This window comes from Gavialis gangeticus, unplaced genomic scaffold (genome assembly GCF_001723915.1).
Source record: "Gavialis gangeticus isolate Ggan-Ray unplaced genomic scaffold, GavGan_comp1, whole genome shotgun sequence".
Lineage (NCBI taxonomy): Eukaryota > Metazoa > Chordata > Crocodylia > Gavialidae > Gavialis > Gavialis gangeticus.
This window is the reverse complement of record NW_017729018.1, coordinates 6458606-6467026: the sequence shown is the minus strand read 5'-3', so window position 1 is coordinate 6467026 and position 8421 is coordinate 6458606. Positions and strand designations below refer to the sequence as shown.

Below are 8421 nucleotides of genomic sequence, written 5' to 3'. Positions count from 1 at the left end.
TCCAGAGGCCTTGCCTGCTCTCAAACCTGAAACACGTGCAGCTCTGCTTGTAATAGAAGCTGTGCGTCAGGGGATGCTAGACACCTTAACAGCTAATTAGCAAATAAACCCAACTATTATCCACTGTAAAAACTCCCCCTTGGTATGTCTGGTTTGGCTTTTATTAATTCATAAAATAGTAGGGTCGGAAGAGACCTCAGGAGGTCGCATCCAGTCCAGCGCCCTGCGTGAGTCGGGATCCACCCTGATGAAACCATGCCACCAAGCCCTAGGACCATTTCTTGGTGTTCAGCATAGTGTGACCGGCTTTGGGAATGCAACTCTGCCGCTGCTTTGCGGTCTGTACTGCCCTTGGCCCCTGGGGTCTGTAACCGTCCAGCGGGGAGGTGAGGAAAAAGGCTGCTGGACATAGGGGGAATTCATAGCTTTGTAGATGTTGGGGACCTCTCGGGATCATCAGGTCCAGGCCCCCTGCGCTTGGGCAGGAAGACTGCTGGGGTCAGAGGACCCCAGCAAGGTGAGCATCCAGAAGTTGTTTGAACATCTCCAGAGTAGGTGATTGCACCATCTCTGGGGGGGAGTCTAGTCCAGACCCCGGTCACTCGAGTTGTAAAGTTTTTCCTTACGTCTAATCTAAAGCGATCTTCTAGCAATTTATGAGTGTTAGTCCTAGTCATCCCCTGGGGAGCCCTGAACAGATGTTTTCCCGGTCCCTGATATGCACCCCTTATATACTTATAGGCTGCCACCAAGTCCCCTCTGAGTCTTCTCTTCTCCAGGCTGAACAGACCCACGTGTCTCAGCCTTGCAGCGTACGGCCTGCTCTCCAGACCTCTAACCATACGTGTCTGATTTATTCACATGCCAGCATAAGTACCATGACTTGATGGAGTTGCAGTAGTGTAAAATGAAAGCAAGTAAAAGCGGCGTTGAGCAGAACCGAAGTCTCCCCTCTCCTCCTGCCTGGAGCCCAGAGCCAGAGGGCTGTTGCACAGGTGTGTGGTGCTGCTCGTGCACATCTCCAGTATTCATCTCTGCAACTCCAAAGTGAGGAAACAGTTGCGAGCCAGTATTTCCCTGGAGCAGATTTCCTGCTGGAAGTCGCTGCAGACCCGGCACCTGCCCTCCACATTGTCACAGAGGCTTTGCCTTTGTTCTGGCATCAACTTTGAAGCAAGAGCGACCTCTGTTACAAGCCCGTTACGGGAGAACTTTGTGGGTGCAAAAGGATGGGCACAGCCCCTTGCGTTTCCGCTTTGCAGACGCAGTGAAGTGTTGTGCTGCAGGATGTGGTGAGGCTATGACTTGCTCGTGCTAACCAGAGCTGCCCTCTCTCCGCATCTGGCTTCTGGCGTCGCTGCTAAGTGCGTGCTACTTCCTCTTTACATCTATTCGTCTGTGTGATTAATCGCATCTTGAACTTGCTTCTCTTCCTATGGCTTAAGCTAGTCAAAACACTGCCAGGTTCTTCCAGACACTTCTCTTAAACATGTTCTCCAAAGCAAAGTTTGGGGTAGTCACGTGGCTTTGTATTGTTTCATCTCAGGACATGGCCTGGTTTACTTGATCCCCAGCGAATCTCTTGCCGAATCTCATGTGCTTACATTTTTCTTGCAACCTGGTGTGTCCTAGGGACCCGTGCACATCCATGTGCAGTCCTGTAACAGGCCTCTGGCTCTGGCAGCTAAGGCTAATGCTTATGTTAAGCAACGTTTTAGGGAGGTCCCTTATGCATTCTTGGTAGGATTGATTTGCTTTACAATTATACACAATAAATATACATACCGAGTCGTTTGGTCTGCCTGCTTTTAATTGCGACTTTGGTCAAGCTGTTCGTGAATGGAAATCAGAATTCAGTTTAGTGCAGAAAAACAGCCTTCTAAAAAATGAGCAACCATGTTTAAAACTCCCTGCCACGTTAAACAAAGGCGTGTGTAACTTTTGTAGACCATAAATTGTACTGAGTATTGAAGCACGCAGTGAGCAGAAACAGTTTGGAGGGTTTCCATCTCTGCCTCTTATGCGTAGGTTTTAGTCCTGCACGGGGAGAGAAGAAGCAGGAAAGCTTGTTTGCAAACTCTAGAACCATTTCATAATTTCTGGATGAAGCAGTCCTTGAGCTGCATTAAACCAAAGTGAAAGAAGAAATACCCTCTCTGCACCTGCAGAAGAGGCTGTAGCTGTCACCGGCTGTTTCATCACTTCAGCGAGCTCTGATTCGGGGCCTAGCTTGCGACTTCCCTTCAGTTCAGTGTTTGACTTCTCTTTTTCTTCCCTCCCCCAGAACTTTGAAAGCAAACGTGTAACGCTTGACTAGCTGTCTAATTAGCATGCTACAATAAGACATTATGCAAATTTGGGCCTTTAGAGGCTGTCATAACCTGCAATCTTTCAATTGGCTATGTTTTAGAAGGAAAATTGCTTTAAATTTGTCAACGCAGACTCCATCATAAAGGACACAAACTCTGGTTGTGCAGTTCACGTGCCGAGCGGACTTGATTAATGGAGCCTGCTTTGAAGTGGGGGATCTCTGGTGTGTCACAGGACAGAAAAGGATGTGTACAAATGCTGATCCCTCCCTCCATGCGACCGGCTGTGTCCTGCCCTGCCTCTTGAGTGCCTCGCAGACGATCATATGGCCGCCAAGAGGGTGCTTGGATGTCTGAGGACATCCTGGGGCTATAAGGATGTTTCTTTTGCAGACTGACTCAAACTGACCTGTCCATGGTCTGGTCAGCAGCTTCTGCTGTGTAATACCAAAACCACACAACTCCTGTTTCACATAAGGACTCCTGCTATACAGGGCTATATATGAATACCCACGTAGAGTAGCACCTTCCTACTGGAGCAGTCTCATTGACTGTAATGGGGCTGTTCCTACCATAAGGTCCTTCCAGTGTCTCTTTGGTTATTAGAATCTGGGTTTCAAGCCCATTCGAAGACAATCATGTTGACAGATATTTGTGAAAGCTGGGTGATTTTATTTTTTCTTATCACATCCAGGAACAAAAAAAGCCGTACTAGTTTCTGAATGACTTTGTAAAACAAGAGCTATCCTGGTGTCTGAGTGAGAAGCCCATCCTCCCTGATGCCTGTTTTTGAAGGCAGTCGCAAAAACTTGTCAATTTAGGTGCAAACCTTCCCTCGCTGTCGGTGAATCCTGCAGGCCCAGCTCTGAAATGTTCATTTTTCTCCAGCCACCTCTTTGAGAACTCTGCACTTGCTCTCTATTTAAGGACTTTCCTTTTTATAAAACGATCTCTTGAAGGCATACTATAGCATCCATTTGAGATCTTCAAATTTTGGATTGGGGGGGGGCAGGGAGGTAGAGAAAGTGGCTTCTAAATCTTCCTACTCAAGAAGTGCCTCCCAAACTCTTCGGAGCAACACAGCGCTGTTGGCTCTTGCAATTCCTCTTCAGTGCGCCTTCATGATTTAAACTCTTATTTGAAAAGTGGGAAGAGTCTGGTGCGATTTGACAGAACAGCTGCAAGCTCCTTAGCATGGTGTCGCGCACCATCAGTAGTCTGTAGACCACAATTGAGGAACCATAGTACTAATGAACTCAAACAAAGTCGCTCCCAAAAAACAGCTGCTCCTCTAACACTTGTCTGTAATTCTCTTTTGTGTTGCAGATCGGAAGGTCCTTGAGGAACCAGATGAGCTCAGAGAGATCTTGGTGAAGATTAGAAGCTCTTGCAGCACTGTCACTGGACACGGTCCAGTAGCTGTGTGCCTCCAGCTGTCATCACTGCGGACTTGGAAGAGAAAGAAGAGAAGAAAAATGTCCAACGCCTTAAAACAAGTGTTCAATAAGGACAGAACCTTTCGGCCCAAGCGCAAGTTTGAGCCCGGGACTCAGCGGTTTGAGCTGCACAAGAGAGCTCAAGCCTCTCTCAATGCGGGGCTGGACTTGAAGCTAGCGGTCCAGCTGCCGTCTGGTGAGGAGCAGAATGACTGGGTAGCAGTTCATGTGGTGGACTTCTTCAACCGCATCAATCTGATCTATGGCACCATCAGTGACTATTGCACGGAGCAGTCCTGCCCCGTCATGTCTGGTGGACCCAAGTACGAGTACAGATGGCAGGATGAGCACAAGTACCGGAAACCCACCGCCCTGTCTGCACCCCAGTACATGAACCTCTTGATGGACTGGATTGAGGTGCAGATCAACAATGAGGACATCTTCCCCACCAATGTTGGTGAGTTGAGTTTGGTTGGTAGGGGGGAAAATCTGGGGCTACAAGGAGTCAAAGAGCAGTTGGGGTCAGTGGCATAGACCTTCTTCCCATCTACTTTGCCACAGGCACCTAGGCTTGCCTCTTCTACTCCAGCACAATTCAGGAGTGCAGCACAGTGTGGTGGCCTGCACTAAGAAACATGTCGGAGCAAGCATTGTGTTCCTGCCCTGAGAGTTGCTCTTGCTTCTGACTTCAGGTGAAACGAGAGGAGATGCTTTTCCCAATGGCCCTAAGCCTTTGGGATTGGTCATGGAGGGTGTTTTCAGCATTGAGCTCCAAGCAGCGATGCTCTTGCTCCCTAGAGCAGCCCATCCAAGTCTGCATCAACTACATTCATTCTGTAGCACCTGGTGCTTCTTGGTTGACTGCTTTGATTTCCTGTGACCTGGTACTAGGTTATAAATAACTGGCTGAGGCAGTTCAAGAAAGGGGGATGATGGAGGGGGCAAGAAGGGATTTATTTCAAGGTCTAATAGTTTCAGTCTCCCAGAGGTTAAAATCAAGAGCGTGAAAGCAACCTAAAAAGCCTGATTCTCACTGTTTTTCTTACTAAGGCTTTTTCTGTACCACTGTGGCCTATAAAGGAGTCTTTTTGTATGGATGTAAATATAACTGATATATCCAATAACCCCCACTCCACACTGCCAGGGCAGTAGAAATGCGGGTTGGGCACCTGAGCTTGGACCTTTGTACCCAAGGGTGAACACTTCAACACATGGCTCAGTTCCAGAGACTGCAATTCCCATTGAAGTCAGGATGTGGATGCTTGCCTCTGAACATGAGCTTTAAGATACTGGCCTAATGCTTCATGCCTGTGTGCATCTGAAACAAGCTTATGTTGTGCCAGTGAGAGCTGCTCTTCCAGCTTCTGTAGCAGCTGAAATTTTGGACTGTTTTGAAACTCTCAGCAGTGTTTTAGCTCTGGTCCAGGTCTGACTAGACAAGTGCAATTGAATGCAAAAGGCCGGTGTCTTGGATTAGTTCAATTTAGTTCTCACTTGCCTTGGCAGGGGAAGGGGCAGCACACCAGAGGCTACTTGCTCAGTGTCCGGTAAAAAGTTGTCCTCCTTGCACTCTGCAGTGCTCCTGGACGATCTCTTGGGCAGAGCTCTAAGGCAGCTCACATCTTGGACAGTCAGCACAATGCAAGGCTGTGTGTCGGGGGAGAGAGCAGCTGTGAAATACAGGAGAAAAACAAATCTTTCCCAACCTTCTGCTGTTTAAATGCCTGGTGTCGTAACAAAGCTCTGGGAGCGTTCCCTTTTTGTCTTGGGGTCTGTCAGGGAGGACTTCTTCTGAGCTGGACTGCTGACATCCCCAACCAGCAGTCTGTTTTCATCCAGGGTTGGGGGAAAGCTTATAGCATCAGAGATGTCAAACTCTTGGATGTTGTACTGCACCGCTGTGGTCTGGCTGGAAATGCGCCACTTCATGCAGAGCACTTGTGAACAAAGAGCCACTTAGCTACAGAAAGAGATGTGTACTATTTTTAATCCCCATCTGTGTTTTCCCCATTATCTGTGTCCAGTTTTAAAATGGAGTCTGGAGTGTAAATACTAGAAAGACCAAATGGCCAAGCATTGTTCTGTTTTTGCACGCGCTACAGTTGTCTTTCGTACTAACGGCCATAATTGCAAAGTGCCAAGAAGTGACAGAACAGAACATAATTTTTTTTTTTTTTTAATTGTGCAGGAAATGAGGTTTTTGAAACACTGACCCAGTGCTAAGAGGGAGGGAGGTCAGTCAGTCAGTAAATTATTCTGGATGAAACCTTTCTGTCAGTTCAAAATGGCCTGGGCTTCTCTTGGTGTTTTAGGAAGAGGGCTTTGTACCGTATCTCTGGTGCTGCTTCGGCAGCCTCTAACGCCCACGTGTCTCCTCGCAGGTACTCCTTTCCCCAAGAACTTCCTTCAGGTGGTAAAGAAGATTCTCTCCAGGCTCTTCCGGGTTTTTGTCCACGTTTACATCCACCACTTTGACAGGATCACCCAGATGGGGTCAGAAGCCCACGTGAACACCTGCTACAAGCACTTTTACTATTTTGTGAAAGAATTCAACCTAATAGACACCAAGGAGTTGGAACCACTGGTGAGTAAATTGGCCACACATGGCTGTGAATGCAAAGATGATGGAGTCTGCCATTTGTCTCAGTGGCGCTCTAGCATGTGGACTTCCCCTCCCCTGATTGCCAGTTTGCAAGGTCCAAGCAATGCGAGAGAGCCCCGAAGAGGGCAGCTGATACTCCCACTATACCTGCTCCATTCCCTTCCCTGGTGCATCATAGGTTCCTCTTTGCCTTGGTCTCGTCCCCGGGTCACAGACCCCAGCGTACCCAGTGTGACTGAGCAGAGCCATTGCATACGTGGAGAGGGGAGTTGATGTGTTGTGTGAGCTGTGCCCAGCAGCCCCCTAATGCTTGGGGCTGCCAGCTTGTCTGTGGATGGTGTCTACTTCATTTCCTTCACCCTCCTGCTGCCTCCCTGGGCGCCACCTCCCTTAATCAGTCAGTGACTGTTACATGTATCTGCTGTTCTTCGGTCTGGATGCGCTGGCCGTAAGGAGCTATGCATCCCTTGCTTACAGACTTGATGTGAATTCCCAACAGTCTGCCCTGGTGCCTTTGCCCCTGTAGCCCAAACGCTGCTCAGGAGCCCAGGGTCTGGTCCCCAGCTGTTGCTGCCTAGCTTTGTGACTCTTGCAGAGTCAGTCTCCTCTCCCCACACTTCTATTTCTCCTTGTGTAAAATGAGGATAGTGCTTTCTACCTTCAGAAAGAGCTGGCAGGCTGACAAGTACTAATTATTAGAATGGGGTGGTGGGTGCTGATTGATGCACTGTATTGAGCAAAGGAGTTTTTTGTCGTATGACATCCGGGGTGTCCTGCCTGGTACTAGTTGGGGAATGTGGAAGCAGAGTTAAAGATGACATGGTGCATTGTTGCCTGTCATAAGCATTCCAGTTTGGATGCTTCCTGTTTTAATATAATCTTGGAAACCTCAGCCTTGACTCTTACTGAAATCTCCCTCTCTTGGGTACTGGTACAGTGACACTTGCTTCCTATTTCCCTTGACAGAAGGAAATGACTTCACGGATGTGCCACTGAGATCCAGACCTTCCTGCCCTCACCTAGTCACTTCCAGGACTACAGAAGCCCATGATTGCAACAGAGATGCTCTTCGAGGCAGTCCAGAGACATTTCGTTAAAATATATTTTTAATGAGTTTTCAATGTAAAATGGAGATTGCAGGAATATTTTTAAAGATGTTCTAGATAACTAGTTTTCTACAGTAATTTCTATAACTTTGCTACTAAATGGAAATATTCTCATTCTCAATCAACTTTGAGGCGGGAAGAAGGCTTTGTGATACAGCCACCTCACACTTCATCTCCCCTGCCAGGTTGTGGAGGTGGTACTCACTAGACTTCTTCAGTTGCTTCAAGTGCTTTTTTTTTAAGTGTTGAAAGCCTGGACTGGCTTTCAACAGAGCCAGGACATGGAGTTGGTCTCCAGATTGCTGTGGTGCCTTCCACTGAATGTGCTTTGTATACTGAAGCCCCAACTGTATGGGGATCATCTGGAGCCTGGTTCGTGTATGCTCCTGTGCACAGGTTCTGTAGGGCATTCGGGATGCTCGACTTTTAGCCTTTTCTCATCTAGAGAATCCATTGTACGTGCAGGCTTAGCATGTTGTGCTAAGGAAATAGGTGCCATGGGAGTAAGCTCCACTGTGTGCCTGAGCACTGAGACAGGTGCAAATAAATGCAGCTGCTTCTCCTGCTACATCTGTTTTTAGCTGTCTTTCTCCTTGTGGCTGTAACAACTTCAGTTCCAAGTGGCACTGTATGCATGAGGGAGGGAGCTTCAATGCTGCTGTCCATTTACATAAGCATATATGTGGCCTTTGGGAGTAAAAAGGGCAGGAAAGGCTGCTGGGACAGAAGTTGGAAGTATTCACCTACACTTAGCAGGCTGCTTTGGCATCTTTCCCGGAGCCCTGATGCTACACCTCAACATAAAATGAAGTTGGTTGAGGCCACCCAGTTTGGCCCCAAGTCACTGGAGGCTCTGTTCCCTGCTTCCCGGGAGCTGGAGTAGGTAGGTGGAGGGATCACTGTTTTTACACACCTGCACCCTTTTTGACCCATGCAGATTTACGGACTCCATTTTCTGTGAGTGATCT

At 48.1% G+C, this 8421-nt stretch overlaps 1 protein-coding gene across 2 annotated transcripts in view; it reads left to right on the top strand.

Moving 5' to 3' along the window:
• MOB3A (MOB kinase activator 3A) overlaps positions 1-7930 on the top strand; it is an 18509-nt gene extending 10579 nt beyond the window's left edge. For both annotated transcript variants that reach the window (XM_019513318.1, XM_019513317.1), the window contains exons 2-4: positions 3636-4202; positions 6127-6329; positions 7314-7930. In XM_019513318.1, coding sequence (XP_019368863.1) covers positions 3785-4202; positions 6127-6329; positions 7314-7343 — 651 coding nt within the window. In that variant the 5' untranslated portion in view covers positions 3636-3784 and the 3' untranslated portion in view covers positions 7344-7930. The remainder of the gene's footprint in view (positions 1-3635; positions 4203-6126; positions 6330-7313) is intronic.
• The last annotated feature ends 491 nt before the right edge of the window (positions 7931-8421 follow it).